Raw genomic sequence first — 23,250 nt, forward strand, 5'->3', positions numbered from 1 at the left:
ATTCAAAAACAGGAATAAAAATTTTACAGAAACTATTTAGGTCTATATTTCATGGTTTCTTAATGCAGTTTTATTTTTTTTTTATGGTAATGATGACTTTTTAATCTATTTTCCAAATGATGAGATGAACAGCATCACTAACACTACAAGGTACTACCAAATCACATTTATTGAAATAATTGAATAGCTTTTGGTAAAATCCTTGTACATATGGTAAAGAAAAATGTTTTACATATTAATGTTTAGTTTCTGTCTTGTTCCTTAATTGATTATAGTATCTGTTTATCCTCTTATTGAATATGTTATTTATCATTTTTTCATGATAATTATTTTTTTAATGTAGTTTTTGCTTTTGGAGCTATAATTAAAATTAATTATATTGATCTCACAGAATATAAAAACCAATTTGGTCCTCAAGATATTCAAACTTGAATTCATGCCACAAAAAAGATCAATGATCATAAGTTTGTTTGATCTATCAGATCCTGTAATTAGATTATTGGCTTTTCAAAAAGCAAAATCTGCATTGCAAGAAAATAATTATCCTGAAAAAATAGTACATATTCAAGACAAGGATAAACAAATACTATATAATAATCAATTAAGGACAAAAACAGAACTTAAAAAATATAATATTAGAACCAGTCATAGACGATATAAATATTTCACTAAACTAAAATCTAAAAACCTAAAAACATAAGATGTAATATTATATATAAAGTACCTTGTACTAATTGTAAAGCTGTTTACATAGTGCAGACATTTCATTATTTAGAAAATAAACTAAAAGGTCATCAATATGATGAAAAAAAACTGCATTAAAGTATTAAATTAAGGGTCATCAATACATTTGAAAAATAAAACTGGTTCACATCCATAGGAACAAGAAAACACTAAACAATTTAAGTAAAAACAAACTGTTCTTTGGAATCAATTTTCTGTCACAAGAAATCTAAAATCAAAAGGATTTATTAAGAAAAATGTATAAAGTGTTCTAAGAAGGAAAAAGGATAACTTTAATTGTCCTTACTTTTTTTTGTTTGATGTAAGTAAGTTAGAAGTAACATTGATGCCCAAAAAGATAGTTTTAATTTATCCTACTATAATAATTGTTGAATAGTTTGCTTGATTGAATAGGAAAAACTATATTAAATGATAATAATTTCAGATACAAAAAATGAATATATTAACAATTAATGTTTTTTTCAAGAACAACCATACAATATCTTGTAATAATTAATTAAATCTAGTGAGCATATTTTTCAGTATACATTTTTGCTTTGTTAACAAATTGTTGATATTGACTTTTAAATTCCTCTGCAATCTCAGCCACTAGTGGATCATCTGGATTGGGGAATTCAAGTAACATTCTAACAGCAGTTAGTAGTCCTTCTAGCCCTATTGTTGGTTTCCAACTTCCCACTGGTGGCATTTTAATCAAATCCAAACAAATTCTTCCATTTTCATCTATGTTGGGGTGATATATTTTTGTAATAAATTTCATGGAGGGAGGTGTAAATGGATATTTATCGGGTATCATAATATCTAGAGTGAAGACACCATTTTTGTAGGGACTGTCTTGAGGACCAGTTATTTTAGCTTCTAAATTATTCATTGTATCATCTTTTGCAAAAAGACAAATTCCTGGAGGGGGATAGGTTGTTATTTTTGTTAATTCCCGAGATAATCTTTGTCTTTGCATTGTAAATCGATATAAAATTTGCAGACAACTTTGTTTACATTTCAACAGTTTTTATATTTCACAGTAGAAATTTTCTTCTTTTTTATCCCACTTTTCTTGCATTTAGAATAAAATATCTAATGACGTATTAAAAAGTTGACAGCTGACTAAAACTTATTCTAAAATTACGTAATTTTTAAAAATTTGTATTCAATTTTAATAAGAAAAAATGATTTATACAATCAATATTAACAGGTAATTTTATTTTCACTTATACTTATATCTCGACACAATATTTGTCATTTTCATTGGTACGAATAAATAAAATCCACTGATCTTCAATCTGTAGTTGATACACAATGCAGGAATCCACGTTTCTTACTCAAGACCACAAGCAAACTGCATTCTGCATTATTTCATACAACTTCAACAAATTGCTAAATTTTGTATTGTAGTGCTTCAATATATTAAATGTTATAACATGATGTTTCTAAAAATTTCTTCTAAAATTCATAAAATAATGCTCCCAACACAATACCTCTTGTTTCTACTTGTTAAGAAAATTTTTTTAATATTAGTCTTAGTTTAGTAACTAGTTCAGTTGTAAGAATAAAGAAGAAGAATTTTTGACAAGACATCTCTTAGACAAGATTTAGAAAATAAAATTAAAAGCCGGAAAAGGTTATGTGCTTAGTTAAGCCAGAAAACATTGTAAGATGATATATACAGTGAAGGAAAAAGCTGGAAAATTCCAAAGAATGGAACCAAAAATCGAGAAAAAAACTGTCGAAAACTCACACTATAGCAATAAATTCTGTGATTCAGAAAGTTTTGATTTGTGGATTTTTCATATAACTGTGGTTTTTGAAGCAAATGGACTTTATAGAAATAGTATGTGGTGAAATCACATCACAAAACATGATTCTAGGTAAATACACGAAAACTTTGATGCAGAAGGTTGCAAAAGCACTGAAAATTTTGATTTCAACAATTGATAAAAAAGTATCAGTGCACATTATGCAGAACATCTATAGAATGTAGGTATGTATCAGAAGTTGGACAATATATTCGAATAAGACATTGAAGAACACAAGTTTTATTTACGACAATATTTTGGTTTTCATTAAGGCAATAGTGGTAGCAAATCCTCGCATATAAGTAAATTGCAAAATTTAGCTTATATACTGAAATCATTGAAGTAAGATGTAGATGACACCTTTCTTATGTCAAAATCCTAAATACATTGCCTGAAAGACTCCATTTATTCGAAGCAGCATGGGAATTTACTTCAAAAATTAAAAAAACAGCAAATCTGATATTGAGACTTAACAGAAGAAAACAGTGCTAAAAATATAAACAAAGAAAAAGCAGTGGGGTTCCAATGCTCAAAAACAATGCTTGCTTCTGTGAAACCTATATAAGTTATGATAAAAATAAAACTGAAAATGAAGTTAAATCAGAAAGGAACAAAAAACATGCAAAGTTTTTAAAAACACGAATTACAGTAAAGTTTATTCTTTTTTCAGAAATAATCGAAATAATTCACCAAAAGTTGGAAAATCTACAGAGAGAAAAGTCTCATTTTTAATAGAATACAGAGGTTTTGACAGTTTTGGGGAAATTTTTTCATAATGTATTCAGGATGCACTTCACACATGACTAATGATAGAAAAATTTTTGACAGTTTGATGGAGAAAAATATTGATATATTTGTCGTAAAGAAAAATGCTCAAATGTCAGCTAAAGGCATAGAAAAATAATCACATACAACTCCATCCCTCGTAGATCAATCAGTATATATTATTGTTGTGGTGTCAGCAAAGTGGGAGAATAAGTAAAACAAGATTGTATTACTACTAGATTCCATGTAATTAGGGATTATGACTTTGTGGACTTTAAATATAACCTGATAAGGAATGTTATATATTGATAGTTCTGTTGTTTCTGTATATATTATTGAATACATTGGTTTGAATGGAAGCTTCCACAAGTGGAAGTGTGTTTTTTTATTCTCCCATAAATTATTTGATATAATACAAAAAGGTAAAGTCATTTACAAATTATTTGGGACACCATAAACATAAACAAGAATATACCTACATTATCCCATAGAATTTGCAAATATTAGTATATTATGTTCATATAATGTATAAGGTTACACTGTTTTGGTATTTTGTGTACTCCCAATATAAAAATTAAATTTGTTGTTCTTTGAAACTTAAAAAGACTTTTTATTTTTACAACTAAAAATGACACTCTACAACTTCCTTGGAAAGGAATCCGAGGGATTGTACTTCAGCAATTTAGCTATGTCATGTTATTACAAGCGTTCCCATAACTTGAATTTTGGATTCATCACTGATCAAATCCAAAAAAGATTAAACAGTCAATCTGGAATATTTGCAACTCCCATGCTAGCCCTCAAAGTTGAACTTTTGAGGGTTAGAGCAGCATCTCAGTTTTCCATGAATCCTTCAATGTGCACAATTTTGAGCATCTACTTTCTTGGAAATTTGCATAAATTGTACCTTCATATTTATGTAGCTCAGTTCTTTCCTATACTTGAATTATTATAAAATTAGTTAAATTGTAGAAATCTGTGTTTAAAAACCTTTTTAAAATTGATATTTTCCTGTCTCCGTGTAATTTAGTTCCACAAGCATGTCACATTTTTATTGAATATCAATTTTTTTCGTCTTAAATGAAAACTCCAAACTAAAAACTTTTCTTATAATTCATTTAGGCAAGAGTTTAATTTAGATTAGATTGAAATACTATGGCTGAACAGTAAATTTTTAATTTTTCTATGATTTTTTCAACAATATTTGATAAATAGAGTTTGATTAAAACACAAAAATCTGTAATATCCTGAATTAACTATTATTCTAATTACAGTGAATTCTGTCAGTAAAAATGAACAGTTATATAACTGCTAATTTCAAATTGAACATGAATAGCTATTCCACATCAATGATTGCTCATGATTTGATCCTAATATACGGCATTTATGAAATGAGTAATTAATTTAATTTGTAGATTTTCTCTTCTTGAAATGAGTAATGTGCTTTTTATTGAAAATTAAATAGGGAAGTTTTTCTTATACTGCATACTTAAGGGATAATATATAATAACCAGTGGACAAAAAACAAATTACACAAAACTTTCAAATAAATCTACAAGCCTTTTAATTTCTTTGATTCTAACAGAAAGCTTTTCAACTATTTTCATGGAGTGTGTTACCTCTTCAGCTTTTGCCATCATTGTGTACATACTTTTAATATTGCCATCCATAGCGTCAGACATCTTAGAAACAGCATTTTTGTAAACATCAACATTATCAGCAGTTATAGAAGATATAGAATGTAAAATGCCACACAAATTTTCAATAAGACTATCAACAGATGTTGCCATTTTCTGGGCCTCAATTTCTAAATCATTAATAAGAGCAGAATCAAGATGACCTACTTGGGGAACTAGTAATTGTCGATATAGGGAACTTGGTGTACACATTCTTGAGGAACCTAAAACGGTGTCACCAAGATGGTAATGTTGACATTATTTGCATTTGTGTTTACCTGGAGTATCCTTTTTTGACACTGGGCTGCACAAGCGAATCTTCTGTTCAATCTCTTCAGCTACAAAATGAGTCATATTTCCTTCAATATGCACGGATCCTTCCAATGTTAAGGGCATCAGATTGTTGTAGGATAAAGATATTGGTCTTCTAATTTCATCAGCTATTTGTAAGGACTCCACAGTTGAAGATAACGGTATTTCATTGTCTGGGCTAACATCGGATTTGAATGATATTTCACTATAAGATTGAGTCATTTGTTGAGATACTTCATCTTCATCAAGATCAGCTTCTGATTGAGATTTCACATCAGCCAATGTTCTTTGAATATTAGATGTAGGTCTATCTGGTAAAACTGGTAATGAATTATTGGATACGAAAGTTTGATCCGTAAATTCCATTAGATACCACTTAGTAATTTCTATTTGTTTTTTATAGTTTATCTAACTCGATATACATCAACAGTACGGTTCTTCTTCAACTTTAAATTAGAAAGGTCTCGGCTGCCAGAGCTATTCGGTCCATTTTTATGGTTGTTTTGTACAAATTCAAACGAATTCACAAATATTTGGATTCCTTATATTCATATTGAAATAAAAAACTTTAGTATTCCTTGCAATTTATAGATTCTGAAAGATTTCTGATAATTTTTGATAAGCATAAATATTTAAAGATTTTTCACGTGTCCAAATCGTGTTAATTGCGATAAAATAGTTAGCTCTCAAACATTAATTATAATTACTACTTATAGATACAGAATAGTATTCTATTTGGAGTAATGGTCACTACTTATTATTTGGAAGAATTACACCACGGACGTTGCAAAAATCAACCTCATGAGTAATAACCTCGCTAATTGAATAACATACTATTGACTTGCATTTAGTTGAAATACCAATTTGAATATACTGAATGATTGACGAAAGTATAACATAGTACTATTCATTTTTAATAAACATTCTCTCTATTTCTATATTTTCAAAAGCTCATTCTAAATTTTACAATACTATATCATAAAAGATGTGTTTTCCGTATATATGTAATACATCTACATGTACAGTTATTATAAGTGGAGGTTGTTCCGACTAAGGAAGACAGGATGGCAACGATTTCTCTATCCTCCGGGATTCTAGCTCGGTTCTGTGCATTCTCAATGCGCAGTATAGATAAAGTATCTCGAACGAAAGAGAAAATGAATATTGTCGGCACCATAACGTAGGGACGTTTTTTCCCATACCAATTGTCCTTGTAGTAGTATTATGTATATGGTTTTCCGACTAATCTATGCAAAACATGATGTATTTGATCTAAAGTACAATATAATGAATGTTTCAGGTGTTGTTTAGCTTGTTGTTATCTCTTATATAAATCTTCTCGAACGTTGCTAAAATTTGGGGTGGAATATTCCGAATTTATGAAGTTTTGAGGTCTGTAATGCTAGTTGCATATACTTGAGATATCCCCACACAAACATCCAATCCATTTTAGGAAAACTTTCACTTTTAAAGCATAATGGGTTGGAAACGTGGCAAAGCGTTGAGATATAGGTTGGCTACCTAAAGAACAATTTCATCTCCGATAGTGCTTAAATATTATTCGGCTGGCAAATTTGCATCTATAGATATAAAACCAATAATATGATCACTTATGAAACCTGCCCAAACGTGTATGACAAATTAATTATTAACATATCAGGACTTTTTGTAACATGGCTATGTACTTCATTAAAAGTTTGTACTAGACTTGAAAATATTTAGAAAACAAGTAAAGTTTACAAATTACTGATTTAATTTTAAGTCAAAAACCAATGACAAACCACCGACCGTAATATGTCTAGTATACTCTCAAGAACGCCTACGTCCAATAATAGGTGCATTCTACTAAGCATTTACGACAGTCACGTTCACGACCACGATCTTTCCATTTTCCACTTAGTCCAGAGCGTTAAATTGTAAGAGGAATTACTCAAGAAGTTATGTTACAATTTGTAAGTCATTGAATTTTTTAGTGGAATGTTTAACTAATTTACGTTGAAGTAAAATCAAACTATCTTCTGCGGAGTTAGTAAAATATTTGGTGGTGCGTCACAAGAATGCTTCAAAAGAATATAATGATATCCCATCCCACTTCTGATGAGGCAGATTCTCATGGTTGCAATCTGCGTCGCTTGAGTTTTGAAAATTCCGCTGATTCTTTCAACGCTCACTTCGACCCACCTCATGACATGGGTCGTCGTGAACGTTAGTCATGACGTCATGAGTGATGCTCTCACCGTAACCACAACAACGGTCGTAGTCGCTACGTGGAATGCCCAAATGAAGCCGTGATCGCTTAGTGGAATGCACCAAGAGTGGTGGATGGATGTGGTTCGTCTATAGCTTATAATAATATAAAAATACTATTATCCTGCTTGGATTTTGCGGTGTGTAATTGTGGTTGTGCACTTATTTTTGAATGCAGGTATTTCATATACTAATGTAGTATATTGAATACTAACATATTAAATGAAATACATTGTTTAAATTGTGACAAAAAGTACATTGGTCAGTCAAAAAGGTCACTGATCAGTCGGATAACTTCTCACAAGAGTGATAGCAGATTATATCCTCATAGATGTTCATTAGCGAATCTACCAAATTTTTGACAACTGAAAAAACTACAAAAAACGTTTATTTTTAGAAACAAAATATATTGTCCAAAATTATCAATGCATTAATAAGAAAACTGATTTAAATAACCTTAGTGTGATTTATGCATATCATATCTTTTAGATTTTGAAAAAACAATTTATATAAAAATTCAACGCCATTAAAACCAACTAACCTCACCTAACCTAACCTAAATTTCCACTTCACTTATAACGACCTAGCCTATAAAATTTATTGTCATTTATATTCTAGCCAATAAATATTCAACTAGATTCATAAAGACCTAACCTATTGAAATTTAATGTTATCTATAAATTCACCAATTGATATTGAACATCATTCACCACAACTTATCCTTATCTAACCTATAAAAATTCAAGGTCAATCATAATCTAAACAATTAAAAATTGTTGAAAATTCTTATAGTAACCTGAATAACTATTTCAATTAATTAATATTTCTATCAATGTCAACTTGAATATTGAATTCCATGAGTTTAAAAATTTTTACAAGCATTAATAATATCAAAAATCACCGGAAATCTTAATTAATTATTGTAAGTAAAATTTTATTATTCTTATACATTTATAGATATTTCTTATATTGTATTTGACCATAACGTGACCAACTTTAATATATTTTCCGAGCTTCCGAATCGTCTGGGAAATAATTAATTAGGATTTTCGGTTGTATTGTATTATATTAATTCTTGTAAAAATTTTTAAATTCATAGGATTCAAAATTCAATATTCAAATTAACGTTGATATAAATATTGATTAATTGAAATAATTAATCAATATTTAATTAAAATTTGTTTTAACAATATATAGAAGCCATCAATTAAATTATTTGTAGTTGCATTAAAATTTATAAAATAAATTTTACATTGATTAGGTATTTTTATCATTAATGGCTTTCTTTGTTTCATTTCTAATAATTGTCTTTTTGAATCTTTATAATTGAATGTATGTTTTTTTTTGATATTTTGTGGTACGTTAATGCGGTTCTAATTTTCTATTATATTGATAACATTTTAATCTATTTTCTAAATACTGAGATTTCTGCCCTAGGTAGACAGCGTAACAATCATTACGAGATAATTGATATTTAATATTACGTCTTTTGTTTTGGGTTTTTTAGATTTTAGTTTATTACCTATTCATCCTTTTTATGAATTGAAGTTTAAATATCTTGAATTGTTTGCCTATACCATTATGTTCTTATGTTATTCTTCTTCTTCTTTAATGTAAGCAAAATGCTTGTTTTTCCTCGTATCCTCTGCCGTTTAATTATTAGAGGGGTTGTCGCTCCATCTCTTGCGGGGTCTTTCAACGCATCAGTGCCCTAATGGCGACTTGTCTCTAGCTATTTTTACCATTCTCTTGTCATTCATTCGATTTATGTGTTCGTTCCACTTTCCCCTTCTTCCCAATATCCATTGGTTTACGTTGTCAATCTTACCTGTTCTTCAAATGTCCTCGCTTCTCTCCCTGTCAAAAAGTGTTTTTCCAGCAATCCTGCGCACTATTTTCATTTCGGTGGTTCCTAATATTCTCTTCGTGTTTGATGTGGTTTCCGTTGTGTATGTTAATATAGAAATATTTCTATCAGCGTCAATTTGAATACTGAATTTTAAAAATTCAAAATTTTTACAAGAATTAATACGATTCAAAATCACCGAAAATTAATTATTTTCTAGAGGATGAATACATAAGTATACGAAAGCTCGAAAAATATATTAAAATTAAAAAATCAAATTATTTACTTACGAGGAGAAAAATGACTATTTTCCACATCTTTTGAAGATAAAAGTCACAAAGCATAATACTAATAATACTTTCATGGCACCAAATTCACTATATGATTCAAAAGAAATCTATGAGGGACGCTCATGGGAACATTTTTAGTAGTAAGAGTAAATATTTTGTTTTCATCATCAAATTAACTATATTGACCAGAAGAGGGAGGGCAGTCAAATGCAATAATTATTATCTACTAGTAGCATATCGGAGCCGTTTTAATTGTTGAGTTAATATGTATCACTTACCTACAAAAAAGCTGCAACTTTTATAAGCAGTATGTTGAATTTGAGTAACTATATATTTCTGTTTCTTCTTTCACTCCTTTCACTAAATGTATTTTTCAATTTTTTGTAAGGTAACAAGAAACATGGATATTATTACTTGAAGTTAGCAAAAAATCTGCTTGTGTAGATATCACTACACTTATTTGGTAAATAGTTTGTTTTTCGTAATAGCGTTTAAGCCATTTTTTGGATAGCGATTTTTGATAAACTCAAAGTGTAATAAAACGACAAGCTTTCAACATTAGTTTAATTACTTTATATTTTGATAAAAATACAATTTGTTGATACTATTAGGTAGATTCACAAATTTTTAAATAAATATATACTTAAACTAAAATTTACATTAACTGAGAATGCAAAATTGTGGTTAAGGGTACCATACATTATTTATTTCATTCATTGTTTATTTTATACGTCAATGCGATAATCGATATGTATATTGGTTACAATTACTCAAATTATTTTCAATGAACATACTCAACATGTGCTATAAATTCTTAAGGATTCTCAATTCATGTAAAATAATTGGAATGCAAGTGAAGTATTAATTTTATTATCGATGAATAAAGTAAATATTCATTTTAAATTTAAAAAAACTTGAAAAATATATTATATATATATTATATGAAAAAAGTCGTTACATCGACAGAAGATGGAATGCAGAAAAGAAAGAATGTACGCTACAGAACTTAATGAAGCACATAAATATCCGAAGAGTAGTATGTAAAATCTGGAAATAACAAAAGAACTGCTGCAAACGATTTTGAGAAAAAATGTTATGAAATTCACCTTGAGGTCAGTATTCTCTATATATTTGCACAATCCGTGAACCATATCTACTTTGAGGTTTTGTTGAAAAATAAATTTACTTGTTAAGACCAATGGAAAATTAACTTATGCATGGAGGTAAAAATCATAAACTTTCTGCGTTTTTGAGTTTGTACCTTCCTAAATGGTAATTAAGGTAAAAACTGAAAGTTTCCTCACGTTTTTCCTAGAAGAAAGACAAGTATTGACATTGGTATCATTAGTTTCATAAATAATTATCTAAATGGCAAATAATAATAATAAACAAGACATGCAATATTACAACAGAAGAAACTACAGGAAATCATATTAGCATTTTCAAGTTCCCTGCTATGCATATTTAGCCTGTTTTACAGAGAGTAGTAGAGAAGAGAAATTTATTTTCTACCCCAAGTGGTGATCGAATCACGTAAAAAAGCTGTAATAAAGTTACAACCAATGCAGCCAAAGAAATTTATCATAACAAATAAAATAGAAAACTTTATTATCAGGATATGTCAATTCAATTTCTTTATTGAGTTTTGCTCTGTCCTGCGATCAATTTTACCACATTCGTTTTTAATTCACGTTTCCATACTATAAAATGAAAATGAATTATTTATATACAGTGATGTACAAAAGTCAAAGTTCCTTCTCAAACAAAGCACCTTATACTTTTGACAGTGCTTCTCGGTTTTTGAAAGTACATGTTTTTAGTAGATACATTTGCAGTCATCCGTGCCTTTGAACAAAATTTATGAAGCAACGTACTTAGCAAGGTGCAAAAACTATCAAGAAGTAAAGACTATTGAAAAAATATTAGCACTGTAATTCCAACCCTAATGTCATGTCTGGAGTTCACTAGTAGAGATTATGCTTAATTTACATATAAAGTGAAAACAATATCTTGTTGATATACTACTGAAGAACAAACACCTAATCTTATTTCTCTAATCAAATTCATGAAGCTAGGATTGAAGTAATGAGCAAATTGGTACTATTATTGGTGAATGAGCTAAAAATATAGTAAACGGTGATTACTTTTCATTTATTCAATGAACTGTTATAGTAATTACATTATTTGAATTTATCCAGTGAATAGAATAACTTCAAATTGAACTAAGAAATGTAAGAGTACGCTTTATTTGTTAGTGTTGTGCTGTTCATATGTCTGATTTCTTTTCTTCTATAAATCTTGGTTTCAATACCTCTTATATTACAATCTTATTGATGACGGCGATTGTACAATACTTACAGCAATTACATTATTACACTTGCTACATTACTACTCTATGTATTTAGACTTAATAATGATATGTTATGAGTGAAATAAGCTCAACATTGATAACTCTCTCTACCAGTATGAACTCTATTTAGTGACGAAATCAGTCTGTACTAAAATAACTACTCTAATAACAATACTGGGCTATCCCTATAAATTTTCAATTTTTTATGTAGGTAATTGAGATTTAGATGGGTTATATAAGGTTTAAATTTGAATTATTCAATATTAGAAATCAATATAACCAGTTTTATTACGAGCGTTGAGAATTATTCATTCAAATAAATACATACATTATATAAAATATTAAAATATCAATTCTGACGCCATTATAGTTCTATTATTGAAATAATGTTTTTTATTGTTGATTGCTGTGACGTTATCTAGGCCATAGAAAATGACGTAAAATTACTCTCAAAGTATGAATTTGTTGACGATTAAATTCGTTTTCAAAGTAGTTAGGAACAGTCATAGCTTCAATAAAGTACTTAAGGCCGTGTTTCCTAACGTAGGGCCCACGCCCCACAGGACAGCAATTTGATTTTAAAAGAGAGCAGTTCGAAAATAAACTCGACACTAGTTTAACCCTTTTGCTTTGAGTCAGCTGACTGAGTCTGAGAAGCATTTCTTTTCTTCACAGCCACGTGTGTATTTAGACGTAGATTTAGTAATAATTTAGATTTTTGTTTAATTAATGTTATAATTTTACGGAGAGATTTTGCTTCTAATTTAAGTTGGTTATATTTTGTTATTGTCGACTCTTTCAGCCAATTTCATTTACTTCTGAATATTTCATTCGTAAAAATCTCTTCATTTTTTTACTTGTCATTTATTCAAAAGAAAAATTTTCTGATTTAAAACAAATTGATTTTCCAAAATGGATAATGCAGCCAATATTAGTGGATTTGTCGGATTTATCAAATATGCAGTATAAAGAGGAACTCGCAGAAGTGCAAGATGATCAGTCATAGATAAAACTATATTTAATATAAAAAGATCGATGGCATAACTTTGTGAAGAAACAGATATAAAATACCCAAATTCAACCAAATGTACTAGAATACTATTTTTTCCGTTTCTATCTTCACATTTACCTGTGTGGATTTAGTGCTATGAATTATTAACTGGTAAAAAAAAAGAAATAGTTTGGATATAATATAACGGAAGGGCGAGACTTGAGCTGAAGCTAATCAAATTGGACCTAACTCACTAAATTTAAAATATTAAATTATTATAGGAAAAATCTTTTTGAAAGTTATTTAGAATTTGAATTTTAGTTTCTCTTTATATGTTTTAAGAATTTACTTAATGTGTTTCGTTGAAAAATTCCTAGTGATTTTTTCCTAAAACCTATCATTAAGTTTCACAATTGGATATTTTTTAAAATTAAAAATTATTTATGTTACATAGAGGGGCATGAGAACCTTAGAAGGGTTTGGGTGAAGCATGGCACAAAATAGGAAGGGAAGGTCTTAAGCATTATGCACATTGGTTTGTACATATAGTTTTCTGATTTTCATTCAGATTTTTTATTTCCGCAGTCGACCCAGTTCACCAAATATGAAAGCTTTCCCAAATACTTTGTTACTACATTATCAGCGTTTATAAGCGATTTTTTGTATTTTGTATTAAATCTAAAATAAATTTATGTTTTTAATATGTAGATATTTAGAATGTCATTGCACGTTTTATTACAAAATAATCAGTTTTTATAATTAAAATGGAAAATCGCTTTCATAAAACAAAATAAGAAAGTTATCATGCTATTAATAGATGGAGAGTGTAGTAAAACGGACGCTTAGACGACGATTAGGTACTGAATCAATTCACTCAGGTGAAATCAGTGTTTTTCATTCAAGTAACTTCTTCCTTAAATATTTTAACATCAACTGTATGAGTGCATAATATTTGAGTAATTTATTGGAGCTATTGAATATACAAAGACTGATTTTGGGCTTAAAACTAAAGTTTAAATGTAGAAAATATCACGTAGAGAAATAGCTAGAAACAATAATACTTCGGAAGCCCATCAATTGTCTACTAATCATAAAATGATAAATAAAAAAGTTGGAAAATTGAAATATTGTCCGAATTATTATGGCTGCATTCAGCGGAGTGATCGGGAACGTGCTAAACGTTCGCTGGCTCGCCGTTTTTGATTTGTTTTTGGTTAAGTGTATTCAAACGAAATTATTTTTATTGAACTTAACGAGTGTTCATTATGTTGCGGTACTTTGTCTAGTTTCTTTAAATTACGATGTATGTATATCAAAACTAAATTATGCGATTAATTTATGGAGCTCCAATTTATTTTTCATTCTCTCGACCAAATCAGTTTTCTTTTAAGAAAGCTACAACTTAACGTTTAGTCACGGCACACAGTTGTTTTAACAACTTTCTGGTCTTGTTCTGTTTCAGTTCCGCTATCGCTACCTAGCACAAAATAAAAGCGTTAAGAAACATGACGGCCGCTCCAGAACGTGTTGAGTTTGTAGCGAACGCGCCAGCGAAAGAATCCGCTAGGATTCTACAACAGTTGCATAGCGGTTTCGTCCGCTAAATGCGACCAATGTGCAGTGTTGCCAGAGCTAGTACAATTGTACAATTTTAGCACATTTTAGTGTATTTTATACGCTAGTACATTTATCCTTTTTTCTAATACATTTTCCTTGCGTTCGCAAATATAAAGTTATTTTATATTTTCGTTTAATAAAATAAACTAGAAATTGTACTAGATTATAACAATAATTAGAAAACAGAGCCAAGTTGATTTATATTTAGATCGTGACATTTTTGTACTGCATTGCTAATTTTATCGGTAAACTTATATATAAATTTTTCATCCTTAAACTAATAATTGACACAGTATATAACATTTTTGGAAAAAAAAAATTAATTTAAACTTATGTTTATACATCTTTCTATAATTTAATTAAATTTGTTTGAAGTTGGTACAATCTAGTACATTTTCTAGTTCAATTTTTACATTCAGCTTTTAAATTGTGGCAACTCTGCCAATGTGTACATTCAAAGATGTAGTATATATCTAAGATAAAATGGCTACCTGTTTCAAAGCAACTTTGTGAAGAATCAAAAGAAAATCAATTATTTTAACTTTTGTATCTATATTTCAATAGTGAACTACAATAAAAGTTTAGTGAAATGGTTATACCTATTTTAATAAACAATAATGCAATATCCATTTCAAAGTTATTCTCTATTGAGAGGAAGAATCGTACATTATCAAAAAATCAAATATCTTTTCAACAATAAATGTTAAATATACTCATTACTCATTTAAAATATTGATGTTACTTTGCCGAAAATAAGAGATTACCTTTTTTGCTCCTAATTGATTCCTTGACTTAATTTATTGGAATTCAATGTTTTATCTCCAGCAGGGCACTATTCACTACGGATATATATGAAAACATTGACAACTGATTCAATTATATTGTCCATAATCTACTAATTTTAAAACATCAAATTGTTACCATAACAAAAGTTCTAAGGTGCGTTAACACCATTGTCTAAACTTTTATGGATTTGTTAAAAATAAAATAAACTTTAAGTGACACATCCATATCTACTTTACGCGAGGTGAAACTTCTTTAAAAGGTGACTTATATCAATAAAATACATTCATTTGAATATTATCTCACTTTCACCCACCTTAACTCTCTCTAAATCTTAATCAGTAAAAAATTGTTTTAAATAAAAAGGCAAATTGTTTGTAGTACAGTATAGAATGTACAAAAGAAATTAAATAAAATTTTCTCTATCCATAAAGTTTTGGATAAAACAGTTAAAGTAGGCAATACTAAATTTTTAATCATCTTTTGCCCAAATAGGAAAAGTATCTACGTCCCATATAAGTCTTGAGTAAAAAGGAAAAACGGTAAATAGCACCAATAAAGAAATTATCGTCATTCCGATACCAACTTTTGTCATTTCTTTAGATGGCATGTTGCATGGAGCTGCTGCAATTGCGTTAGGAGGAGTTGATACTGGAAGACAATATGAAAAGGAACAACACAGTGCAGCGGGCATCATGAGATACATCGGATGAATTTTGGCATCCTAAAAATATTACATTTAATTTTTAATACTTCATGAATCAGAAATGCATCTTTTTCTAATGGTTCGAAATTGGTTTGAAAACAACTTCTAGTTGGTAGTTATAGAAAATGAGATGTACTTACCACAGACATTTCAGCTAGTACCGGTAAAATAACATTGGCGCATGCAACATTACTCGAAAACTGGGTCAGAAAAGATCCCATGCATCCGGAAATCAACATAACGTAATACTTATTTAATGAAGTGAACCCTCTAAGATGTTGAGCTATCATGTGACTCATTCCACTGGCTTTGGACCCTTCAGCCATGGCAAAACCACCACCAAGTAAAAAGAGGAGACCCCAAGGCATTTTCTGTTGAACGATTTTCCAAGAAATAAGAGCAGGAGAAGGAGCTTTTGGTCTCTTTTGCTCATTACTGCTAAACATATAAATGAAATCGAGTTTGGAGGGGACAATAAACATTATCATTACGACTATTAACGCAGCGGTTGCGTCCTTTACCTGAAAAAAATTTTTAAATTACATTTAACAAATGAGAATCAAATAATTAAATCAAGTATAAATAGTGCATATATTTAGTTTCTGTACATCAAACCAATGTTTTGTACTCTTTAAAAGAGAATCACATTATTACATCATATTTTCCTTATGGTAATACGAAATAAATATAAAACTAAGTGATTGAAAAGTTTGAAAATACCTTCTCCAGATTAATATTGGCTGAGAATTTCGAACCAAAAGAGGTAGTTGCTTATGATGCCTTTATGATGTATGTATTTAGTCCGAGAAAATAATTCTGAGAATAAGAATATGATTTTGTGTAGTAAGATTATTATATATATATATATATATATATATATATATATATATATATATATATATATATATATATATTAAATAAATTGATTCGAAAATTGGAGATTGATCATATTAGTTTAATATAGAGGGTCCATAAATCATGTTCATTTCCAATGTTCACCCTGAATATTGAATAGTCATACAAAAAGAAAGCCTTAATAGTTGAAGTATAGCTCATCGTATGCTATTATTTTATCCCAACGCTCAGATGCAAAAAATTGTTGCACTGTATTTTCTTTCTCTCTCTCTTTCGGATAAAATTTTCTCCTATGCAATTATTTCGCCATGGATCTTACTAAAAAGTAATCTGACAGTACAAGGTGCGGGATAAATGAGGGATGTGGCAGAAGTTCAATATCACCTAGTTCTTCGATCTTATTCAGCGTAACTTTCGCAGTATATGGTTTAGTATCGCTTAGTTGTAAGAGAACCCGTTTCCGAATAAAATTTGATACATTCTCATCAGCTGTCCACTATATATCCCGGCATTGATAGCTCGGACATTTGGAATGATGTCGAGTATATCAAACTTTCATAATTCCACCAGACACACAACAAGCTTCTCCGATCCAATCGTTTTTTCCTTGTGACTGGTTCTGGTAATTTTCCATCTTGTACGATAAATCATTTTTCATCATAACAATGCGTCTAATGAAATGATCATCTTTCGGCAGGGTATTTTACTCGACACTTCGCTTGAGATATCAATTTGAAAATTTGAGCGATTATATCCATCATAAGTTTTCACATTTCAAAATTATTTACAATCTTACAGGGCGATCTAGAATGTAGTTCCATATTTTATTACATATATGAAATTAGCCTGACTCCCTATAGAAAAGATCAACTACGACCCAATTAACTCTATCAGTTTCCGAACATCAATGACCGTGATCCGCTCATAGTTTCCGAAAAGTTCTGCATGAAACGGCAGAAATTTCATGTTTTTCCAGACAACCTTATGATAGATCGATATCTACTTACTGTAAATATCTGTTGAGATTGTTTAGTTCTTTTTGTGAATAATACTTAAATACAGACGCATCGTATAAATTTCGGTTCGTAAATTATGGTCAGATTTGGAACATAACATAGTTATTGTAACAATTGAATACTATGAATAATGTTAGACTTTGAACTTCCCGTTTAAGAAGCATGAGTGAAATTAAATAAAAAGGCCTTGACCGATCGGAATATAAAGCGTATTTTTAGAGAAGATATTAGTTGTTTACAATATTTCATTCATCAAGTTAATTTGTTTAATTCAATTTGATATCATGGTAGACGTGTCAATAAATAAGTAACTAATGCGTTTTGATTTGACGATAGAGTTTCTACCAAAATAAACAATAGAGATTTCAAGAATTTTTAAATCCGTCAATTTTATCATTCATCATGCACCATAGAAATACATCAGATGGCTTTGAATTTACTGAAATTAGGGATTATGGATAGTGCATACTAAATAAATTTATTTTTTATTATGTTCTAACACAACTCCAAGAACTTTGTAGGAGAGATAGAAACTGTTTTATTTTGTTCGCAAATATGCTGTTATATTTTTAGCGTCTTTTTTATTTTCTCAAATCCCATGACATGGTTACTACACTGGAATATGCAAATAAGCGTTCAATGGTATTCAAACATGTTTCCATCAAAACTATCAAACTGAAGTGATGACAAGGAATTTGGTTTCCTTGCAAATTTAGTAGCTACGATATTTTTTTTCTTGCCGTTCAATATGAATGATATGGATAGCAACCAATCAATTGAAATAATGGATATTGAGTTGTAAAGAAATTCCTTTCTGGTAGAATATGTATTTGTGAGCTGATGTTTTCTAATCAATCGAGAAACTTCTCTTGGGGATGCTTCTAGCGTTAAACGGATATTACCAATCGATAAAGTCAAATTTCACCATAATAAGAATGTAAGGATTGACCCAGTCAATGAAAAAATTGATTATGTGAGTTAGTTTCTTTCTAAAGAATATGAAATATTCTTTGAATTAACATGGGGATTTGGGGGCTTGCTAAATAGAAATGAGATTTTGAATCAAGTCATGTTTTTAGTAACAACACACCCAAGGATTATATTGACGCAGTGAAATTGGTTGTGTAATTTTTACTGCGATCAACTTAAAGAACGATTCATAGGAAAATTTGTTCTTCATATAAAGAGATTCCATTTGTCAATTGACTAATAAAAGTATTATAAACTGTTTCTTACTTTATGTTCAGTGATGAGTTCTGCCCAACCTGGTACAAACTGTGGCTTCCTGAAGAACCACAAAATAATTGATAATAGAAAGCATACACCTATAGCTTTCTCATGGAAAGACATAGGACCTAATTGCTCTAGTTGATGGGTAATGAGCTTTTTAGCAACAGCTTCTCCTTGTGAACCAACTTTTATCTTCTTAGCATCTACCGAATTGGGTCTAAATAATCCCATATACCAGAACTGAAGCCATATAATGCCCAAGTACATTATCATTAACATAATAGGTACATTCAAAATCATCCATTTTGTAAATTCCACACCTAAACCAAATAAAATTAATCGTATTTATTTATTCAAACAAAAATGGGAAAATCGTATCATACAATGATGAAATATTTATGTTTATATAAAAATTTTAGTGTATATACACATTAACCTGTGCACATTTCAATAGATCACGTCTAAAAATTATAATAAACTGATTCACTTGCTTCTTTGAGTACCCTAACCTACCTAACCAAGAGCGGATAGTAAGTCGAATCATATAAATAAGAAGAGAAGACATTCCAAAATTGAACTATAATTAAAAATATTGATCAAAAACAATATTAAAAAATTTTTCAATCAGATACAGAGATAGTCTCATATCTCTGCGCTGTTCAGTTATAGTTCCATCATAAAGTTTGCTTATACCACCATAAAGGATTACTTACTTCTTCATTCTTCAAAATTTGTATCATTTGTAGAGAAGGCTGGGAAATCACGAAAAAAAATATTTTATTATTAAAAGTATTTTCCAAATAATTTAAAACTTCTTGCTGGAATCAAATCTTCAGAAACCTTCAAAGTCAACAAGAAGTGGTAGAACTGTATAAACTGTAAAAACGAATCTTACGGTGAATAGACTATATTATATTGATGTATCCAAAAACTAACAAAGTTACAAAATCGTTTTTCTTTTGATTTTCCATCACAACTTAACAAAATGCCACTCGCCTTGTCTTTGGAATATATTTCCTGAGTTATTTGTACTTTGACACAATGTTAACCATATCTGTTTAAAATATTCCAATCTTATTTGGTTTCAGCAGGAGCAAAAACATTTATTTTCCTGTTTACCGAATTCCATTGATTGCTTTCTCACATGGTAGATCGCTGTTTCCTACTTTTGCATACAAACACACAATTCTTGGATAATTCGACTAATATTGGACTGTAATCCATATGCACAAATCAACCAATTAATTATTTGTTGATATACCATAATACCATTTTAATATATCCATTCTCTCATCTTTGTGTGCATTTTTTAAAACTACAATACATGAAGCTGATGAAAGTGAACAAACAACAAAAGTGATCCCCGATGAAACTTTCTTATTACTCTTTGGTAGAATAGAATGGTAGTTCCATGGAACAGTGGAGTTTATTATAATTTGTGGCGAAGCTCTATTGAAATTTTCACCGGTAGATCGGAAATCGGTTGGTTAAAGCTTTTCCCATATTAACAAATATCAAACTTCATAACAAAATGAAAAATATTTTATAGAATCTTGAGAATACTATTCAATTATAAATTACTGAAAGAATTAAATTTATTGATATATGTCTTTATACATAAATTCAATGACTCTTTCGGCCAGAAATCAGTATAGAAGCCATTAAGTGTACAATATTTCAAATAAATTTAAGAAAAATAGGATCATAAGGATACTCATATGAAGAAACCGTTCATAACAGACATCACAAAAAGAGGTTAAGAAGTGAAGCAATAGGAACAACATTTCCCATAAGACTGCTTCAACTGCATGTTTTGGAAAGATATGTATGTGAATTATGAGCATGTCTTTAAATAATTTTTCTTAAAAAAATCATTACTTAAATAGGATGTAGCGTTAAACAGTAAACAATAAATTTTTAATATCATCGATGCTCCCGAGTTGTACTTTAATAGAACTATGCCCTCACTGGGCATCTAAAATACTGGTAATCATTGTTCTATTTCGGGAATACCTGAATATAAGGATAACTATTATATTCGTTTCCTGATGTCACTATCGCTTTAGTTAACTGATTCACCCAGTAATGGCCTTGTATTTTCTCATGTCCACTCGCCCAACGTAATTTGCAACTTTTTGAAGCTTATATTGTATTTCCAGAATATCAGTAATAAGTGAGTTTGTGTAAAGTTTCTCGAAAAATAAATACATTCCGTTCCCTAAGTTGGTTTGATTTCACGACAGTTACTTCCCACTTGAGTAATTTCTATTCGTATCCCAATTTGAAAGAAACATTCTACTGATAATCTCAACCGAACATATCTATATTTCCTTCATATAAAACTGTCTATTTATGCTTTGGATGTGCAAAAATTCATATATTATAAATATATTGGATATTGGCATTCAGAATAAGTATTTGAATTGGCTTTCATTAATTACCTGGACTTTCTGGAAAGTACGTTTCATATAATCCCTTGAATGTAAGGTTGGTTCCTGAACCAATAATGCAACCCATTCCTCCAATACTAGCAGCATAAGCAGTGGAAATAAAATAGCACATAGTTGTCCTTGTTGGTCGTCTATTCTCCATATCGCCATTATCTACAGTTATGAATTCACCTTCAAGATTTTTTTTTTCAAATACCTCGCCGATGCCCTGCTCTTCTAATGCATTTAACGTTGCTTCTGTAAGATAAACATTAGTAAACTTTAAAAAACTCCTATAATCACATGAAATGTTTTTTTTTGGTTCTTAGTCTAATTTTATCTTTGTGTTTTCAAGTATATGGTTTTTTGTTATATGTGATTTAAATACTAGTATCGTTTTCTCTGTAATTTCTTTTATACATGAAAATATTTGAGTTTACCTAAATTAAAATATATTTACCAATAGTTCTAATAATATTAAATAAGTATAATCAGTTCCATGGAAAATCTTAGGGCACGTGACCACATTATTTTATAATTATGGAAACAAACTCCAGCTTTGACTAAAGAAGAAAAACATTTACCCAGATAATTTCTTAACGCTTTAAGTTGACAAACTCAACATAAATTAGATGAACAATCATAGTATCACGTCCGTTTATTATTCAGTAATTTTCTGTTTTTTACATGCTAAAGATTGCTAAAGATCAATTTTTGTTTTGTTTCTTATAGCAGATGGCAGAGAAAAACAGTATCTTACCTATAATTGGAATCATCATAGCTGCAGCAGCTGTATTTGATATCCACATAGAAACAAACATAGTGACAGAACAGAGTCCAATATTCAATCTTCTTGGACTGCAACCTACGAGTCTTATCACATGCAAAGCTACTCTTTTATGGAGATTACAGTGTTCAACAGCTATTGCTATAATCAAGCCCCCGACAAACATCATATTTGTTTCCTTTAAATAACACAGCGACGTTTGGTCTGTACCGAGAATTCCCATAAGAGGAAACAAGACCACTGGTATAAGTGATGTTACTGGGAGGGGAAGCACTTCGAAGACCCAATAGCCTATAAAACAAAATAAGAGTTCTCACAATTCTACAAATAAAACTAAATTCAGAATTACGTCATATGAAATATTACAAATATAAGTAATGTTAGTCTTTCTTTTGGATCCCAAGGCGTATTTTATACTTTATAGTCGATCATAACATTAAAAAAATGAATTCTTCCTTAATAAGAGCATCCGGATTTTTTTCCATTTCAAGCAGTTTCAGAATATCTTTCAGTTATTCCATTATTTTTAAATTGACAGAATGCACCAAACAATTAATTTTATGTGAATATAAGTAGTGCAAAAATTATTTAAATTCAATTCTTTGGAAACTTTTCAAAAACGAGACAAGTTTTTTGAAATATTTTTTCAACATGTGTTTTAAAAATGCGCGAAATTTTGAGTATTTATGGTGGTACATTTTTAAACTTTAGATCTTCGTTATCTATTATAATCAATATTAAATAATGTTGAACTCTTTTAGTATAAAAATAACCATAGAACTCTTTCCTTTTGAAAAGTTAGCAGCAATAATA

At 29.6% G+C, this 23,250-nt stretch overlaps 3 protein-coding genes across 4 annotated transcripts in view; all 3 read right to left on the reverse strand.

The window, feature by feature from the left end:
• Window positions 1-1,162: 1,162 nt before the first annotated feature.
• Window positions 1,163-1,702, reverse strand: LOC130891033 (ubiquitin-conjugating enzyme E2 T-like). The gene has a single exon (XM_057795520.1). It carries the CDS (start codon window positions 1,700-1,702, stop codon window positions 1,247-1,249), a length of 456 nt encoding a protein of 151 aa, XP_057651503.1. The 3' UTR covers window positions 1,163-1,246.
• On the reverse strand, window positions 1,163-6,044 carry LOC130891032 (BLOC-1-related complex subunit 6). Its single transcript, XM_057795519.1, has 2 exons — window positions 5,257-6,044; window positions 1,163-5,202 (listed from the first exon to the last, which is right to left on the reverse strand). The coding sequence occupies exons 1-2, from the start codon at window positions 5,654-5,656 to the stop codon at window positions 4,832-4,834; spliced, it is 771 nt and encodes a 256-aa protein (XP_057651502.1). The 5' UTR covers window positions 5,657-6,044; the 3' UTR covers window positions 1,163-4,831.
• Window positions 6,045-11,352: 5,308 nt separating this feature from the next.
• The window catches only part of LOC130891036 (protein I'm not dead yet), a 70,334-nt gene continuing 58,436 nt past the window's right edge, over window positions 11,353-23,250 (reverse strand). For both annotated transcript variants that reach the window (XM_057795525.1, XM_057795524.1), the window contains 5 exons: window positions 22,411-22,728; window positions 21,663-21,908; window positions 19,228-19,541; window positions 16,261-16,641; window positions 11,353-16,138 (listed from right to left, as the gene is read on the reverse strand). In XM_057795525.1, coding sequence (XP_057651508.1) covers window positions 15,887-16,138; window positions 16,261-16,641; window positions 19,228-19,541; window positions 21,663-21,908; window positions 22,411-22,728 — 1,511 coding nt within the window. In that variant the 3' untranslated portion in view covers window positions 11,353-15,886. The remainder of the gene's footprint in view (window positions 16,139-16,260; window positions 16,642-19,227; window positions 19,542-21,662; window positions 21,909-22,410; window positions 22,729-23,250) is intronic.

This window comes from Diorhabda carinulata, chromosome 3 (assembly GCF_026250575.1).
Source record: "Diorhabda carinulata isolate Delta chromosome 3, icDioCari1.1, whole genome shotgun sequence".
NCBI classification, from domain to species: domain Eukaryota; kingdom Metazoa; phylum Arthropoda; class Insecta; order Coleoptera; family Chrysomelidae; genus Diorhabda; species Diorhabda carinulata.